Here is a 20156-nt window from a genome sequence, read left to right on the forward strand (position 1 = left end):
TATAGATGTCTGTCCTGAATTATGACAATGTCCTTAATTATGCATTGTCTTGAATGTATGATACCAATTTTTACAGAAGTGGATAATAAAATCTAATGTAATATAAGGGATATTGACATACAACGATATCACTATATCAAGACATGTTCTTCACCTGCCAAGTTAATCATAATAGTCATAAATAATTGTTATAGCTATGAACTGTGTATAAAGTGCTGTAATTCCAACACAGATCATGTGACATTGATGTAAATATCTTCAATTTAAATTTATTTCAAATCCAATGTGTCACTGTCCCAATACTTTTGCATTTGATATTTGACTGACAGGCGTTCAATTTGTTCTTGTAGCATAGTGGTTTTTCCTTCTTTGGATGACAGCTGAAGTCACACTGGAAATTGGATTTTGACTTGAAAATCTGTATGTTTCATAGGCATATTTGTTGCAAACGGTCATTTTACCATTCACTGTGAAGGCTTAAAATCACTGACGCAGCTCAAAATTACAGCTCTCACTGCAAACCTGACAATCAAGTAGTTTACAACGACAACCAGAAGTTGACAGAAGGAAAGCTTAGTCAAGATTATTCTTTATTTACAAGGTAGGAAAACATATACAGAAGTATTTACATTTCAGACAATCAAACAGAATACCTGCACTGATGCACATAATTTATGTATATATTCCTGATGGTTCTTTGGATTAAATAAATTAATAAACCAAAGTATTAAAGTAATTTGCATTTCATTTTTTGTTTTGAGAAACAAGCAGTCTTTCTTTGTCAGTGTCCCTAATGCCAGATCGCTCATAGCTGATAGCTGGGTGCACTTTCGCACAGTGACTGAGACAGGAGCAGGCTGGATGAGATGCATAAGGAGCCTGAGAATGCCATCCAACCTCCATACCACACCTCTGCATCCGTTTTTTTGCTTGTATCACCTCTACCATATTCATAATCCATATTCACCATCCACCCCCCTTCCAAAGATCATAGGAACGAAACCTGAAGTTCCCCATTCCATTTAACAGAAAAATATAACATACAGCTTCACCAAATTTCATTTTCCGAAGGAGCAACATGAGAACATGTGCATTATAGTTACTAGGAACTGTGGGGGTAATTCCTATAACTATCCAAGTTGCTGTGGCAGAATATAGAGTAAACTCCATATTTAAAAAGAAGATTGAAAGTTCAAGCAGACACAAGACAGCTGCATTGTGTTGCTGGTCTTATTACCCAAGATATGTCACTGAAGATTAAGCCAGTTAACAGGAGATCGCATTGGGGGAACCAACATTCAGGATGTGTACGGACTACCCCCAAGACTGACTTTGGATCAGCAGTTTCCACAGAACATCTTGAGTTACATATCAGCTGGGGTGGGGGGGGGGTGCTGTCTGTGTAGGCAGCACTGGTACAAGGCTGTGCCTGTGTGTGTGTGTGTACGTACAGAGGACTGATACAGGGCTGTGTGTGCGCGTGTACAGAAGACTAATACAGGATTATCCCAGTGTGTGTGCGTGTGTGCTGAGAACTGATACAGCCTGATACTGACTGATAACTGATACTGATACAGTGTGTGTGTGTGTGTGTGTGTGCGCAAGAGGACTGATACAGGGCTGTGCCAGTGTGTGCGTGTGGATCCAGGCATGCCTCAGTCTGAGTCACTGCTGCTACTGGACGAGTCAGTAGACATGGCTTCCACGTCGTCCTCATTCTCCTTGTTGTGGCCGGGGGGCTCCAGCGTGAAGTCATTGCTGTGGTGGGGGGGCAGCATTCCCACGGACACGTCACTGGACTGCCAGGGGTACTGTGGCGTCAGAACATCTGGGGTGGGGGGGTGGGGGGAATATTTCAACCAGGGTGTAAGTCTGGGAAGCAGGCAGGTCAGGTGCAAATGAAATGCAACTCAAAGGAACAAACTCACCCTCTGAAAGCCCTGCCTCAATTCTACCAGCAATGGCAGCTTGCGCTTGTGTCTTTATACAAGACATTTGGTCTGATTCAGTGAACTGGTGTGGATGCATACAGCAAACTTGAAAAATGACCCAGCGGAAACAAAAACCTGTAAACAGACTGGCCCCCTGGGAATGGAACTGCCCTCTAGTTGTCTAACCCTTCAGCTTCCTGGTGTCTAGTTTAACTAAATAACCACCAACTGATCATTTACCAGGGCACAATAGCGACACAATTTTGCCAGACTGTCGGCAGTGGGATGCACAGTCTGAAGCAATAAAACAACAGCATTGGAAAAGTCACCTGGAAGTCGTCCAGCAGCCAGTGCATCGCCTGGCAGGTGTCCATTCACTCCGTTGGTGGGCAGGTTGCTCATGTGACCCAGCATTCCGCTGCGCATTTCCAGGTCAGTGGGATAGGGTCTGCGTGGATCACCTGCCAACAGCATATTCATATACACATGGAGGTGATTAGGTGCTGGCAGGACTTCCCTAAAACCTGCTTTGTAACAACACGTTTACCGCGTTCGCTGTCTCCTCAAAAACCCAGGTTTTCCTCAATAAGGACTGACAGACACTTGCACACCTCAAAAAACCAAATGAAGAGAGGAAATGGTTGAAAGTAACAGTGGAAAGGGATGCAAATGGATGGAGGGAGAGAGACCGGGGATAGAGGCAGGGGCAACGATGCCAGATGGAAAAGCAAAATATACAGACCAGCCAGTTTACAAGTAAGGCCAAAGACTGTAATTAAGGGGGTGGGGGGGCTCATACCTGGAACCCAGTTAAGGGGGGCACACACTGCGTTGCTGGCGCTGATCCTGTGAGCGTATTTGATTATCTCCTCAGAAGAGATACTCCCTGAGACAAAGACATTGTAAACACATTTAAACCCAATGCTGACACTCAAATTCAAGATAATGGGCTGTCTGCTACTGCACAGATAATAACATTTTATGTATATTACAGACCTTTGCGCGCCTTTTCAATTGACTTCAATTTTTCTTTTGCTTGATACACAGCAGTTGCCTGAGTACGAAGGACAAATGTATACAGCAACATTTAGAAAACTGCATGACAACAAACATTACCAGTGTCAAACACATCTTATATCCCAATCTAAGAATAGAGAAAATTACCAGAGCATTAATTTGACCATCCACATGAGGTGAAGCTGCATTTTACAAGCGTGCCAAAGAAAAATAATACAGTAGATTTACACACAGTTACAGACCTCTGTGCTTCAAGAAATTCAAAGCATGGCTTATAAACAAAGACTCCCGAATTCACAGTAAACAATGCCTAGATCGTTTAGATTGGGGTGCACAATTCCAGTCCTGGAAGGCGGTGCTGCCTGCAGGTTTTTGTTCAAACCAGTTACCTTAGTTTTAGTTTTCTGACAGCTCTCCTTTACTGGTACACTCTTGTACTTTAACACAGTAAAATCATTCATATACACCTGCAGTCTGAAGATGTAGTTGGTGCTTACACAAATATCAGATCAAGATGTGACTGACCTAATTAAATAATTAAGAGCAGAAGTTTGCCCTTGATGTGCACCGATTCAGGTTTTTTTAAAAACTGGCTGAGATCATGTGGTATACATTTTGACAGACTGCTGTATAACCAATGCAAACAAACTTAAAATGAAAATCACAAACAGCGTTTTACCCAGTAACTGCAACAAAGCCACTGGTGTAAAGCATCGTCATCATTGCCTCTACTTGGAAAGGTGAGAAACTATGTTGGAACAATGCATTCTCACCAGTATGTGCTCGGCCTCCTTCAGCTGTTTTTGCAGCTGCTGGATGTCGCTGTCCCTTTTCTCTACCTCCTTCTCCAAAACCTGCATCTCCTGGTGAACTTTCCCCTGCTCCAGAGCCACCTTCATCAGTTCCTGGAACTCCCCGTCCCGTTGCACAAGGAGTTCAAGAATCTGTGGACACATCCGCGAGTATGATAGACTGCAGCTGAGGTTTGACTACAAACACATTAGAAAAATCAGATACCGCTAACCAATGAAACTAGCAAGCTCGATCGTTTGCCAGCCATCAACATATTCAGAGGTACTTAATCCAGCTAGCTAATGTGAATTTACCTGAGTGTCTTCGCCGGGCTGAGGAAGTTTTTGCGTCCTCGACAAAGCAAGCATCTCAATCAGTTCCCTGTGAGAAATACCCGATTTGATAAGTAAGGTGGACAAGGATCAGGAAATGAAAAGCAAAACGATTTGCTTGCTGCTGACGATGCTTGCTAAAGTTATCATTACAATTTAATATAGCCTGTCATAACTACAAGCTAGCTAGCAAGCTACAATGCATGTACGTACGTCGTTGTAATTCGCCGTTACACTTTTCTACTAACTTAAACTATTCCGACCATAGCCTGGTGCACACTCGGCCTGTAAAACTTCCTTCTAGCGGGATACCAACCTCGACAGCACCTCCAGATCGTCTAAAACGGATAATAAACGCTGTTTTGTCGATTTCTCTGAAACCGCCATCCTAAGCTTTGTATGTAGCTCGCCGCTTTTACTGCGCATGAGTAGTAAGGTCCAGAAAAATGATCTAAACAAAGCGCAACCGTGCTATAAATAATATTCCATAAAAACTGCTAGCGACGCCTAGTGAATGGGAGTGTATTCCTTTTTGAAAGTTATTACATGATCGAAATTTGAGAATGCAAAATAAATAAATACAAAATAAATAAATAAAAAAGAGAAATAGATATCAGAGAGAATGAAGTATTCCTAAAAAGCCATTGTGTTAGAAATCTTGCAGATATTATAAGAATTCGAATTGTGTGGTTAATTGTCTATTTCTCATGGATTCCAGCACTTGGGAGTTGAAGGCAATGAGGTGTGCAATAAATATGCTAAAAAATCAACAAAACATGATAATGCAGATTTGATTTTAAATTTTAGTAAGGCAGAAGAGTTTCATTATAACTGAAATGCAAAAAAGATGGCAAAACCAATGGAACAATGAAAGAACAGGACAAGACCTTTTTTTAAGATTCATGAAAGCGTGGGAATGATGAGGAAGGCAGGAAGGAGTAGAGGAGAGGAGACGGTCATATCCAGAATGAGATTTGGGCATACAGGCTTAAAAAGTACACTTCATCTACTGAAAACACAACAGTGGCAATTGTGATTACTGTCCTCAAGAAGAAACTTTTGAGCATGTTATTTTATCTTGCCCAAAATATAATTTAGAGAAAGAAATTGTGGTTAAGAATCTGAGAGGTAAGGAGATAAATTATGATTTGAGAAAAGTGTTTCATGGAAATTCAGGAAACAAATGTTATTATTTTATATTTCAGTACTTACAGGCAGTACTTGCTGTGCATTGCTTTCACATACACCTCTTACATGCTTAGTGTTTACAGGAGCAATAACAAATTTGTAATCTTGTGTAAAGCACGACAGCAGTGTCCCTCCCTGGAATTGGATACTGTACATGACTTTCACATCCAATGTCCAATAGTTCAACCATTCTGTCACCATGCCGCCAAACTGGGGCTGTCAGTGTGTGAAATACAAAAGCAGATGTTTGTTTGAGCGATGTCTGGCTGGCTGGTCAATGTCCAGCACGTTCACAAACAGAGCAAACATGGGACGGACATCTTTCAGTGTGACTGCTCAAAGGACCTACCACAAATTCTATGGACTCAACAGGAACTCATTACATTACATTACAGGCATTTAGCAGACACTCTTATCCAGAGCGACGTACACAACTTTTACATAGCATTTTACATTGTATCCATTTATTTACATTTATTTACAGCTGGATATATACTGAAGCAATTTCGGTTAAGTACCTTGCTCAAGGGTACAACGGCAGTGTCCTATCCGGGAATCGAACCTGCAACCTTTCGGTTACAAGCCCAGTTCCTTACCCACTGTGAAAGTAGGCCTACTTTCTCCCTACCATTGATTTTTTCTCTATATGTTATAAACTGTTACATCTAATAAGTTACATCTAATTTGATTTTAAGATTAGTTTCATAAATTAAACTGAGAAAGAAAGAAAGAACATTCTAAGATAATTTTTTTTGCAGGGTGTTAACCAAGCTAATGCCCCCTTATGCTTAAAAGTATTTAATTGGCTGAGGCCTTTAGGACATATGAACAGGCAATTTAATCAATAAACCATAAAAACGAATTAATAAAATAAAGAAATACATGCTTATATTTATTTTGAAGTGTAATAAAAGATAGTCATGTAAGCTACCGATAAATTTAGGGGAAAAGTGGGAAAGCACGCCCCTGCTGGTGACGATTTTGACGCTGTGTACATTTTCAGTTTTGCTTGCGAGCAGCTATATTCATCTGCGTCACCGCTTGGCAACAGGAGTCTGTCAGGAGAAGGGAGAAGCTGCGGGACGAGAAATCCGAGGCTTCCTTGTTGGTCGTTACCTGTGAGAACAAAGAGTCCGCTTCAAACGTCTTTCAGTTAGTTTTACTTTTGTAACTAGGCAAAATACGCGCGCATTTTCACAATGGTTAAGGTTTCTTTTAATTCAGCTTTGGGACAGAAAGATGTGAAAAAGGAGGACAATAATGAGGCTCTCATTCCTGAATACAAGGTGAGTTGAGATTGGCGTGCTGAAGTGGGGTGCGAAAAATGAACATTAGCTGTTTAGATAATGTTATCTTGCTGACGAATTACAATAGAAAAATAGTCCTTACTTTAACGTGGTAATTATTGTATATTGTTAACCAAAAATATTTCAGGAAAAGATTGTGTGTCTGTGTGGATAATTTTTTTACCTCGATTAACATCGAAAAAAAAGCGAGGCCGCTCAGGGGTGTAACTAGTCGGCTAAACAGCATTCGCCTTTATCTGCGGATTAGAAACTGAACACTGACTGAAATTATATTAGAGGAATTGGAAAGTGGCAGATGCAGCGAAATTGGTTGACTTCGCCTTTACGATGGTTGTCAAAGTCGAGCGAGTTTGCGGAGTGATTGTTTTGGACATTGGACACGTCGTTCACTAACACTGTCACTGGTTAGCTATCTTTACTAGATTATGCCATGAAGCCAACCAGCGAACGCTAGCTTGTAAAATGGCTGACTACGCAAAATGTATCTAGTTACTCCCTGTAGCTGGCGCTAGTAAAATTGGCTAGCTTCATGGCACTGTTGCTGACTATACGCGGAAACAGATACGCGAGGTTTGCTAGGTAAATTGGTTGTCTAATTTACGTTTAGACTGTTAAAAAAAGAATTGGAGGAAGCTTGTCTTTAGCTGTCTTATGCTGTCCCGACTCCTGACTTGGCTTGTTGACAACCAGGAAATGTTTTGTTCCCTTTCCCCCCTCTTTTTTTCCCTGACAGGAATTTCTAGAGGGTAACGATAGAGTGTAAAGTTAATGTTATACTAGCTAGCTTCCCCCTCGCCATTATTATTATGACGGTTTTACAGGTAGCTAACGTTAGAATGCAACAGCTGGTTTTAGCCGGTTTATTGTGTCCGACGTTGTAAATAATAACGTAAAAAAACCAGATGCATGAAACAATCCAACTGTACCTTGGCTAATGTAAAGTTGCACGCTTAATTGTTGAGCGGCTAGCTAGATAAGGCTTTATTTTCTGGATTGACAAACATTCTTAAAAGTCCAAATCCTGTACCATTTGCATGGGAAAAGATAAACCCGTTAGTATTTTATTTAAATTTAGGCATGCACCTTCATACTATCACTGTAAATATTCGCTGGCTCGCAATGTGGGGGCGTTACGTGGTGTGATTCCTGAAGTGAAATGGCTGCATGGAATGTTTTGATCTTTTGCTAATTAATCTGACGTGTCAGACGGTCCCTGGCGCTGAAATGTGTCCCATCTGTTTCCTAGTATCGGCTCGTCAGCTGCCTTAGAAAAACGCCGCATTTGAAAAGGAATTGAACATTGGCACGATGTCAGCTGCATTTCATTCAGTTCAGATATGACTCGATATCTGTGATCTGGCACTGTCTAACCTTTTTTTAGACTCTGAGTAGTCTCTTTAGGCTTGTCTACCTGTTGTCGAATGGATGTGTATACCGACAACACATGGTGCCGTTTTTATTCTTGTAGTGTAGTACATGTTTATTTACATGCAGTGTGTTGAGTTACCTGTCTTTCCACACTGTCGCTCGCATTCTCAAATATTCAATAAACATATTGAGGCACCATGAAGCCCCTTTCCTTTTCTCACCAAGTATCTATTTCAGTTTTGTTTCTGACTAGATGCGATCGCTTGTGATTCTATAGCCACAAACTGTGAAGAAAGTCTAGACTATTGTCTGAAAATAGAACTCGTCATAATTTTACTCTCCTGAGTTTTAAATTTGTTAAAAAAGACAGATTGTGCGCGAGTACAATTTCAAACTTTTAAAAACCAATTAATTTCTTTATTTTTAAACTTTTTTAAAAAAAGTTTTTTTTTGGTAAAATCTGTTTACATTAATTTTCCACCCCATGATCATAATGTACTCCATGTGGGTTTATGAATTCTGGACTTAGTTAAATGGACTGACTGATTTATCTCTGCAAATGTAGTTGGAGGTCCTAAACACTGAGCTATGATTGGCAAAATGACCCATTATTCTGACCATCATTTTCCTTAATCTGTTATAAAGGTGGAGTAAGTTTCCATTCTATTTCTGTCAAATAGGGAATTAACTTTAACACTAGTGGTCAAAATATCAGCAAAAAACGAAGTCACTAGTGTTTTGGAGACACAAATTAAGGTGTGCACAACACAAAGTTCTATGCATCTATTCGGTTTCTATGTACTACATAAATAATTCCACTTTTCAGTTAATTCTAGAGGTTAGCAGAACCTAAAGCTCATGGTCTGTACAGGTGAGAATATCTTTTGTTTGAGTGTAAAGGTGACATTCCAGTACGGTTAACATTGTCAGGTTCAGGTAAAGTCGGGTCATCATTTTTTGACAGCAGCTGCATTTTAAGCACTTTTTTGGTTCAGATTTATAATGCTGAAAAACTGAAGCAGGAGGGAGATGTATGCCCCTGTCAGGAAAATTATCAGGGGACCCAGTGATGTGCCAAGTTAAAAAAAATTTTTTTTTTTAAACGTGCTGCACTCTATGAAAATGTTATGCAAAGACAGGCCCTGTACTCTTTGTTGTCTTATTTTGCTCATCATGGGATCCATGGCTGTGGTCAGGATGTGCAGGTCTGAGGAAGTACATGTGGGGGGGGGGTTTGCACTAATTCAAACTGAAAATATTTGGACTTTTTTATTTATAGAGTGCAAAACACAAGTTCAAATTCATGCCTACCAAGCTTCAACATTTCCAAACCTCTTTCAAAACTAGGTTTTAAAATGCAGAAACTTGAAAAATGAAATGTTTGTGTACAAAATGAACTTTGTATAATACTAAAATTGTGACTGTTGCTGACTGTGTAAAATGTCTCTTCCTGTTTTTGATGCTATTTCAGTTTTTGTTTCCGATCAGCCCAAGCATTTTCAATCTGCTTTGGAGTTGCCTGAAGTGTATTTTCTTGCTTTACACCAAAAATCATTTAGTGCCTCTGTATTGTCATCAGAAATTTCTGTAAACATCTAACAAGTCCTTCGTCACATACAAAAATTGTCGGGGACAATTAAAAACATGGACAAAAAATGAAAAAATATTATTCAAAAACTCCAGAAAGTGAATTGTCCCTTTAACCTGTTGCAAATAAGCTGCAGAAGAGAGTAGTAGACCAGTTTGAGGCCTTATACAGATGGTTTCTGAAGAGAGACATGCTGCCAAGTCTTTAATCTTTTTAGCCTTTGTTGGAAGAGGCTTAGAGCTGATTTTACCAAAGTATTTAATATTTCAAGCAATTAATTGAGTGGATGAAAAAAGATATTTCACCTCTTTTCCTGCAACTGGTGGACTTTAACTTTGACAGTCTCACATGAGACAGCTTTAAGTTTGTTAAAGGTGAACTTTGTACTGCTGCTGCAAGTGCAGCAGATCTTCATGCAGCATTGCACAGGCATGCAGTAACTTGTTGCTATTATTAGGGGACTGACAGGCGGGGGTCCTTCAAGCTCAAACCCTATTTGAGATTACAAGCAAATGAATTGTGCTGAATGACCTTCTGTATTCATTGCTTTCTTACAACATATAGTCAAAAGTTTGTATCCCATTTATTTTATTTAACATAACAAAAAAAAAACCCCAGTCACAATTGTAAGCCTGATTCATCACTACAGCATCTCCAGTCAGCTTGTAGGTACCCAGACATGCTCTCTCACACACATCTGCACCTGTAAAGTAGCCAGCACAGGCACACTCCCAGTCTAGCAGATGGGTCGCTAGTGTGTGATGGGTACCCTGCTGACCAAAACCCTCCTCCTGGTCACTACTGGTCTCCCAGCAACAGCTGACACTGCGATGGCGATGGTTCGGTTATGCAGTGTGAAGTGTCACCGTGGCAAGGAGTCATGGTTTAGCAGGATGAGCTGCCCAGGAGGCTGTCTCAGTGTGTTCTGTGTTCTTACTGCTTACTGCTGGGTTTAGGAGGCCAGGCCTCACCCTGATATGCTGTTATCACTGTATTACCCATGCTTGTACTCATTTTTTTATCTTCTAAAAAATATTCCAAATGCATAGCATTTACGGTTTCCACGCTAATACAGTTCTGCTTGTATATATTGTTAGAGTAAAATTGGACTCTGGCATTTCACAGTAATTTTAATGGTGTGGTTTCTTCATTGTCACCCTTTAGGGGGTGAGAATGGTAACGCAGATCTTGGCTGGTGTGGCAGTTGCTGCATTCAGATAGGCTGTAGGAAAGGCATACCAACTGCAGGTGTTAAACTGCTCTTCCCCATTTCATGTTCATGTTTCATGTTCGTGTTTTTTTGAATCATCAGACAACAGTCTCTCTTATGCTTAAAATAGCTGGGAACTATTGCTGTTTGACTCGGCGAATGAGAACAGTGCATTTCTAAAGCTGACTTTTGTATGAGTCAAACGAGCAAGAGCCCAGTGGCAGGGTCTCCATTGCTCGTTTTAACGTGTGCAAAAGCTGACACGTGTGCAAGTGCTGCTATCCTCTGTGGGCAGAGTTAATTTTCCCTAAAGAATTTGCCCTTGCTAAAGCACAGGATAAACAGATTTACACATGTAAATTAAATGAGCCAAACCCTGCTGCAGCAGCAGGCAGCCACCGGGTCTGTGTGTGTGCGCGTTTGGGGTGTAATACAACGTAACTCTTGAAAGACAGCATAATGGTCAAAGGGCAAACAGCCAGGGCTCTGTTTATATACAGCAGTTAATGAAACATGGAGACTGACAAGCAGCTGGTTAATGATATACAAGGTGGCTAATGAAACATGGAGATTGACAGGCTTCTGGTTTATGTACGAGGCGGCTAATGAAACAGAGACTGACAGGCAAGCACACACGGGCGACTGTGTATCCCGGGTAGAGCAAGGACATGAGTAACCTCAGCCGCCTCCACCTCCCCATCAGTCAGTCAGGAGGAGCGCAGCTGGTCTTTCACCCCCATCCTCATTTCCACCTTCCAAAAAAAATATGCCCCCACTGCTCGCAGCATGTGATATAAGAAACATTACCGTAACTTCATACCAATACAATAACTGTAGGCTTCTGCTGCAGCTGTGATATTGGGCGATACTCCCGCTAATGCAGGATTCTGCATGTCTAAAGCGGGTATAAAGAACCAAAATGCAGGGCAAAAAATACACTGCGTTCTATAACTGCAGCTATTGCAAGGTCCCTTTTTTTGGTGACCCAGACTTGAACCACATTGTTTGACATTTGTGTTGTTTTTTGATCACCATTTTTATGCAGCCATTGGTAAGATTGTGAGATTCTAAGAGAAAGTGCTTAATTTGAACGAAAAGTCTAAAGCGAGATGGCACGCTCTAGCTAGCTTGCTCAAGATGAGTGAATTAAAACAGAAATTGCTCCTAGGATTTTAAAAATATTATTAGAGTGTGTGGCAAAAATCTGTTTTGAGAACGCCAAAACATTATTGCATCTCATTTCATCCGGCTAATCCCGCTATTTCTTCCCACTTCTGTGTCATCATAAAATTATGAATGACATACATTTCTGTAATTGAGTTGGCATATTATGGCAAAAGTGGTTATTTTAATTAGAAGGCAAGTGAACTGGTGTAAAACAGATTTTGAAATGTCCTGTGTTCCAAAGACGGAGCATTTCATAGGCTAGCGCGACCACTGTTGGATAGCACGTATACCATGTGTATGGTTATGGGATTGTAGGGCCCACTTCCAGACAACAAAGGGTTCTGCCTTTTTCAGGGTTTTCCACAGTTTGGGGTCGCTTACATCTGTTCTAAGTAATGAAATGGATTTGAGTTCCTTCCCTTAATGGACCGAATGGAAAGTGAAATCTGCCCAACCCTGTTACTCAGCCACCCCACGAGAAGGGTGGGCATGGAAACGCACCCAAGTCCCCCGCATCAGGTGGCTCATTTGCCATTTCCTGCCTGACGGGTCATGTGTGGGTAGCTGCTGCTGTAATAGTTCACTCAGAATCCTGACCGTCTCATAAGGTTTGATCCCTTTGGAAGTCTCTGGTAGATACGTTTGGCAATGTAAGCTTCTTATTAGGCTGTTTTTGAGCAGCAAGAGGCTGTGCTTTGGGGAGGGAGTACTTTGAAGTCCACTCCTAAAAAGGTTTGGCCTTTGACAAGGCTGTCATAGGGGACTTTGGCAAGGAATTCAAGTGGTGTGGTTCAGTGTATTTTTTGGGATGAGATGGAGGATCAGATTTTACAGGACAAGGATGGTAATGGTCGAGGGGGAGCGTGGGGTATTGGTTTGGGAGCTGGGTTTGTAACTCATCATTTGCAAGTTCAACGTCCAAAATTATCCGTAGTAAAAATATCCAACTGTACAGGTTGGGTAAGTGTTGCATAAGGGCATCTGATAAAGTAAATGACCATGTAAGATGAGTATGATCAGTGAGGGCTTCATGGGCTGTGGGGCAGGAGGAGGTGTGAGGGAGGAGTCGTATTACAGTCCTGGTGCACTTCAGCTGATGAGGTGTGTGGCCGTGTTTAGCTGAAGGGTTGTCCCAACCTCCTCCTCACCCTTTACCCACACTGAGAGGATGTAAATGGAGCATTCCGATTGGCTGCCCGTTCATGTGGGCATGTTGAGAGGCCATTTCACGCACAGCAGAGCTCTGAGGTTTTCAGATGGCTCAACTGTGGGGTATTAGCCCTTAATCGCAGGGATACGGTTGCGCTGGAAGGCTTCAGCTGTGCCACCAGCAGCCATCTTCGCCTGAATACAGCGAGATTAACGGGCTGGGGCAGGAGCAACCTTTACCTCGCTGTGGGAAAACCCACCTTTCCATTTTGGTATTATGTCCCCAAGTAATAAATATTATGATAATATCAATGGATTGCCTTTATATAGGGCCTTTCATCCCAATATCTCAATGTATTTTACTGTGAAGGGCAGAAGAAATTCACTTCAATCCCCACAAACGTGTAGCACCCACCTGGGAGAGGCGCGGCGGCCATTTTACGCTCCATGCGATGCAAAAGATAAGTGCAGAAAGCCTGTGAGCTGCTCTCGCGTTCTCAGAGGGCCGTTTCCCGCAGGCGCCAGCGCTGGAAGCCGCCTCGCTCCTCCCCGCGCTGACACACCTGGCAGGGTAACGGCGTGGGCGGGGCCTGCCGCACCTGGCTGATGTAACGCAGACAGGGGAGCGGCTGATGTAAGGGCCTCCCTGAGCCTGAGGGGAGCGGAGAAACAGAAACAAAGCGCTGTGGAATAAGAGTCTCCACGGAAACTCACCAACTATGACTTCAGACTGTAGCAGTCAGTCACCTGACACTACATCTCATTTTATTGGGGAAATGTGTATTAGGAACAGGGTGATCTCTGTGAAATTTATAAGCTCTTTGCTTTGTAATGGAAAAAGATGGTGACAATGAAGTATTCAGTCGTGGACTGCCTTTGTGTGTGTGTGCATGGGTGTGTGTTTTTCAAAAGTCAACATTATCTTCTGATCAATAAACATGACCAAAGTTCCTATACATTGTTCAACTCCCTTCAGTGCACTACAGGTCTACTAGATACTGCACAACCTGTTTGATGGGTTGAAATAAAATAATTTAATAAAAGGGTATTGCCATACATCATAAAAGGTATAGTTAATCTATGAATGTTTTTTTTTTTCTTGGAAATCTTTTTTTTTTAAGCATTTAATTCTGAAACTGCTCATCCGTAGTGCTGAGATGTCGTTCCTTTTTTGTCTGTGACATTGCCCCTGAGAATTGTGAGTAGTCAGACAGCCCTTTATTTTTTTACTTTCTGTTTCTCTCACTCTCTCTTTCTCTTTCTGAAAAATGGCTTGCACTTGTTTTTGTTTCTTGTTTCATGCATACTCCGTCCATACACATCCTTTTTGCTTCCTGATCCAAAGTGCACATAACTTTGCACGTAAGGGAAGTTTTGTAGTAAAGGGCATTAAGCCAGTATAAATTTCTGAAGACAGTGGTGACCTTGTACTTTAGTATTTCCTCAGGGGTTACTGTATAACTAACTCCCTCCCCCACCCAATATATAGTGTGGTTGCTGATGGTTAGCCAAAAGGGGAAGCTGATTGAGGAAGTGTTATTTTGCAGCACTCAGGCCTGCAGAAGTTGTGTTTAAAAAGGGAACTGCAGCAGAGCAGTGGGGCTCACATCGTCAGCACACAGACCTGTCTGAGGCTGCTCTGAAACCCAGTCTGAGGCTGCTCTGAAGCTCAGTTTGAGACTGCTCTGGAGCCACTTGGGCTTCCATATGTTTCTATTCCAGCTTTGCACTGAGGCACTCTGTGAATGGAATGCACTTTTTATTGATAAACTTTGTTCCAATGCTATGTGTAGGTGTAGTATTGTGCAAGTTCATTATTCTGCATAGTACTGAATCTGCCATATTTCATAATGTGACACGTTGTGTGTGTGTGTGTGTGTGTGTGTGTGTGTGTGTGTGAGTAGGACCCGGAGGATGACATGCGAGTTCGGCAGCAGTCTAAGGCCTGGTGCTGGTGCATGTGCCTGGGCCTGGCACTCATGCTGTCTGGCGTAGTTGTGGGAGGAGCCTACCTGTACAGGTACTACGTGTTGCAGGTGAGGCAGTATCATAATTATGTGATATTGCAGTTTGAATTATCAAGTCAAATGTGCTCTGAGTTAAACAGTATACATTTTAAGAAAAACAATCTCCCTTGGTTTTCTTTTGGTTTTCTGATTTTTACATGTCTAGTAAGATTCTGTTCAGGGAGAGAAGCATGCACCTCTGTAGGTGGAGCTTAGTGTGGTGGGGGGCAGGGCTAACCTCGCAATGTCATTTCCAGGAGGGTCAGGTGTTTGTGTGCGGGGTGGACTACATGGAGGAGAACTTCATGGTGCCAGAGGAGGAGGTGGACGTGGACCTGCCCTCTCCGGTCCGGAGGATCCAGGAGAGGTTCCGCGTTTTGGAGAGTGACGGGGTCGCGGTCATCAACGTCCCTGTCCCGGAGTTCGCTGACAGTGACCCCGCTGACATCGTCCACGACTTTCCCAGGGTTAGATTCCGCCCTCCCCATACACCTCATTGGCTCCTTCATACATGGTGTATCTCTGCAGAAGCACATTAATCCACTGAGTCAAAGGCCTTCCCACTGAAAGCAAACCGTAAAATGCAGAGGGCGATTCTTGCGTCTAAAGTTCTGCATTTCAGCATCATAGAGCCATATAGAAATGCAATATACAAGGCTTAAATGTCTTTGAGTGCTGCATTTGCTTCACATCAGCTAGTGGACTAGCATTGAGGTTTCCAAAGCTAAGCATACTGCTGTTGCTATGCGTCTTCTCCAGAAACTGACGGCATACCTGGACCTCAGCCTGAACAAATGCTACGTCATCCCCCTCAACACCTCCGTCGTCATGCCCCCCAAGGACTTACTGGAGCTGTTGGTCAACATCAAGGTTTGGCAACATTTATCTCTTTACTGCAGTTATTCCCCAGGCTTTTAGCACTGAAACACCTTCATTATTCTTTTTAGTCCGTGGAGTTGAGCACATCAAACAAGCAGCTCAACATCAAGGTTACCATCCCCTAGAGCTCTAAGCAGGGTTTTAAATATCACTCAATGCATAGCAGAGTGTGCAACTTTAGGGGCTAGGGTTGCTGACAACAGTTGACAGCAAAGGGCAACAAGGTGAAATGCAGGGCTGCTACTACTGGCAGTGGGCAACTGGGAAACAGGCAGCTGTTTCACACAAAAAAAAAAAGTCCTTAAAGGCAATGTTCTCCTTATCTCACAAGCCAGGCATGGAAAATGGTACATTTACATCAACCATTTCAAAACAGACTTAAAATGTAATTTGGAGACATCTGGCATACAGAAACTGTGGATTTGTTGCTAGCCTTAGCTCTGTTCACATACAATGGGGTAGCTAGCTAGCTAGCAGAAATTTCTTAACGTTGCCCAAGCCAACAGTCTAAGAATTTGAAAATGTCAACTTGGGTACAGATGATGTTTGTTGATGTAGGGCTGTGTGACAACAAGTGCAGCCTATGTGATAAGTTCACTCTTCTAGGAGATGATTATATTTTTCCCGTTTCACAGCAGCCATATTCTCCAGAAATTTCAGCAAAGCAGTGTCACATGACCCAGTGTCATGATTGCGATGAGGATTGGGGGATTACGAAAGTTACCCACTAGGGGCTGCTGCTGATCAAATGTTTTTGGATAAAAGCAAGTTGCCGACCCATAAATGTTAATCAATACAGGACATGAAGAGGGCTTAAAAGCTGTTCTTGACACATCATGTGTAGGAAGTGTATGTTACTGCTTTAGTGTAAGTGTGTGTTTGTGTGCATGTGTCTGCGTGTTTCCTCAGGCTGGGACGTACCTGCCACAGTCCTACCTGATCCATGAGCAGATGGTTGTGACAGAGCGGATAGACGATGTGGACCAGCTGGGATACTTCATCTACAACCTCTGCCGTGGCAAGGACACATACAGACTGGAGCGCAAAGACACCATACTGGGTGAGTTAAACTCGCGCGCGCGCACACACACACCTCTTCAGACTACACACACACACACACACACACACACACCCCTCTTCAGACTACACACACACACACACACACACACACCTCTTCAGACTACACACACACACACACACACACACACACACACACACACCCCTCTTCAGACTACACACACACACACACACACACCTCTTCAGACTACACACACACACACACACACACACACACCCCTCTTCAGACTACACACACACACACACACACACACCTCTTCAGACTACACACACACACACACACACACACACCCCTCTTCAGACTACACACACACACACACACACACACCTCTTCAGACTACACACACACACACACACACCCTTCTTCAGACTACACACACACACACACACACCCCTCTTCAGACTACACACACACACACACACACCTCTTCAGACTACACACACACCCCTCTTCAGACTGCACACACACACACACACACACACATACCCACACACCTAATACATGGCTGTTTCCTACATGACTCTCTTCTTCCACACACCCGTCTTACAAAAGAATTTCAAAACTACCCGAGTTGCCCTCTTTAGAACCCACTAACAAAAGACATCATTTGGCACAATAGAATACTGTACTGTACTTATGCACATGTTTAAATATGGCCACTGAGCTGGAGTTTAAAGCATTGCATTCTCTCCTCCACGCCCACCACAGGCATGCAGAAACGCGAGGCCCTCAAATGCAGCAGGATCCGCCACTTTGAGAACAAGTTTGTGGTGGAGACCACCATCTGTGAGCCATAGAGCATCTCCCCGGCTCACAGTCCACTTTCTGTTCACAAGGTCAAGTGTGGACATTTAAAACATTTTTTTAATTAAATTTTGTTTTCTAAAAGTGTTTTCTTTTGAATGTGCTGAATGTTAATGATTGTTCTTGTTTTTTAATGTACTACAGGTAGCTTGTGTGGGGGGTAGTCTATTCATCTATAAGCAATATAATGCATCAGAAGACTACTGAAGTATTGTCACTTAAGTGTTTTTTGATATGCATTCATAAGGACAATACTCCTCAGGAGAGAAAGAGGGGCCTGGTGGCCCTCTGTGTCTGTTTATAGGGAGTTGCCTATATTCTTCTTGCTCTTTCCAGAACCTAACTGCTAGTTTGATTAAAAAGTCAACTTTTATGGAAACCAGGTGAAATAAATTCTATATATTTAGATTATTTAAATGAACAGCAGCCAGTGGCAGACAGCTCAGAAAAATGACTGTAGCTGAGTAATTAATCGACTGGAATATTCATGTATAATCTGTATTTGTATTTTGACAATGCACATAAATTAAAAATGTTACACGTGATATGAAATTTCAGTTTTCTAAAATAAAACCTGGCTATATGGCTGGATTAGTCCAGGGTGTGTCTTTAGTTTTTATATATCAATTGTCTGCTGTATCTAATAAAATAGACTGCCGAAATATTTTCCTAACAAAGATTTCTCTCAAGATTGACCATCTTGAAATAATAATGTATATGATTAATTTTCTTAATATGTGTAGCGTAATGAAAGAAAAACTAAGAAAGCATTATTCCACCTTTGACACTTTTTTATAGTACAAAGAAGAAATTGATTCATTCACTAATACTTTGGGTAAAAATGTTTAGAAGTAGGATTATGTTTCTGGTAATAAAAACTTTGAAATTTAAAATACAATTTTCCTTTAAGAATCTTTTCATTAAAAATGATTTCTGTGATTTTTTAAATGTATCACAGATCCCTGTTATGTACTAATTTGTGCTGTACAATAACACCTGTGAAAATGACCAATTCTGCAATAAATCCTCTGTAGGTCATTCGTTTTCCTTATTCTTTTCCAAGTTATTTCTCAGAAACATTCAAACCGTTTTTTTTATATTGGTCTTTTATATTGGCATTGTTCTCATGTCAGCGGCAGGTCTGGATAAAATATTTAACCATACAATGCAGCTTAAAGGAAAAGGTTGCCACAGTCATACACAGAAAAACTAAGTACCAGGTTTGTCAAGACTATATGATTATTTATATATATATATATATATATATATATATAATTAATATAAATTATTTTTTAAAAAAAATTGATTTATTAATTTTTTTAAATATACATATACAGTATATATATATGCATTTCATCTTTTGCAGTGTTTTGCCTCTGGGTGTGAAATCCAAGAAGGGATCGCCCTACATACAGATACTGTTATAGGATGATCAGGGACCCTTTGAAGTAGAAATCTCTCTGATTAGTAGTTTGAAATGGCCCCGCAGTTGCCAAGGGACATTTGGAGGGCACTTGGAAAATGCTTGATCTTTGAAGTGAAAAGCCAGGGGGGTCTTTGACTGTTTGGCTCTGTGTTTTGCATTAGTCACCTGGCCCAGTTCCCATGTGCGAGAGAGAGAGAGAGAGAGAGAGAGACAGAGGGAGAGACATTTAAATCATATCCCTTATAAACAAGCTAATCTGCGCAAGACACAAATAACCCCCTTCACACTGACCACCCCCCCACACACACGCACACTCACAGCCAACACACATCTGCAGAGAAACGTATAGAGACAGAGGGAGAGAGATGGTGACTGTGTGTGCATCCTTTCCTGTTTGTCAAGGTGAACACATCCAACGTGATAACCAGGGTAGTTCAGCTCGGCCTGCTGTTGGAGACGTTACTGACGAGAAAGGGCACAGGCATGCAGAGCTCACAGTGCTGCAGTCTGCATGGATTATTACACACGTGTTTCATAGGTGTGATCCCACATACCTGGATAATACTTTACAGTTAAACAAGCAAGGCCAACTGACTGTTACATATATTTAACAAGATTAAAAGGATTGGGTTATTGGTTGGCATATTTAGCCGAAGCCACTAGCGTGTGCAGTTTTCCATTGTTACTCAGTGAATAACTGACTAAATAAAGCAGCTGATTACACAGTTCACTCAGCTCACCTGGTTTATTGGGTCTGAAATTGATTTTAAGGATATGTACAAACCCTGTGTTTTTTCAGGGGCAAAGGTGATTAGCATCAAAGTTATTTACCATCTTATGCGCTGGTAAATTCCATGTTCTGGAATGGAATTATGATTGTGCTAGTCCAGGCTGGACACCAGTGCACATGTGCG

At 41.8% G+C, this 20156-nt stretch overlaps 2 protein-coding genes across 2 annotated transcripts; one reads left to right on the plus strand and one right to left on the minus strand.

The window, feature by feature from the left end:
* Positions 1–568: 568 nt before the first annotated feature.
* On the minus strand, positions 569–4536 carry med4 (mediator complex subunit 4). The gene is made up of 7 exons (XM_035394663.1): positions 4389–4536; positions 4055–4121; positions 3722–3892; positions 2928–2985; positions 2731–2817; positions 2261–2392; positions 569–1828 (listed from the first exon to the last, which is right to left on the minus strand). Exons 1-7 carry the CDS (start codon positions 4496–4498, stop codon positions 1656–1658), a joined length of 798 nt encoding a protein of 265 aa, XP_035250554.1. The 5' UTR covers positions 4499–4536; the 3' UTR covers positions 569–1655.
* A 1748-nt stretch (positions 4537–6284) lies between these two features.
* On the plus strand, positions 6285–18859 carry LOC118214582 (integral membrane protein 2B-like). Its single transcript, XM_035394664.1, has 6 exons — positions 6285–6546; positions 14954–15085; positions 15313–15522; positions 15815–15925; positions 16844–16994; positions 17721–18859. Exons 1-6 carry the CDS (start codon positions 6460–6462, stop codon positions 17807–17809), a joined length of 780 nt encoding a protein of 259 aa, XP_035250555.1. The 5' UTR covers positions 6285–6459; the 3' UTR covers positions 17810–18859.
* The last annotated feature ends 1297 nt before the right edge of the window (positions 18860–20156 follow it).

Source organism: Anguilla anguilla, chromosome 15 (genome assembly GCF_013347855.1).
Source record: "Anguilla anguilla isolate fAngAng1 chromosome 15, fAngAng1.pri, whole genome shotgun sequence".
NCBI lineage: Eukaryota > Metazoa > Chordata > Actinopteri > Anguilliformes > Anguillidae > Anguilla > Anguilla anguilla.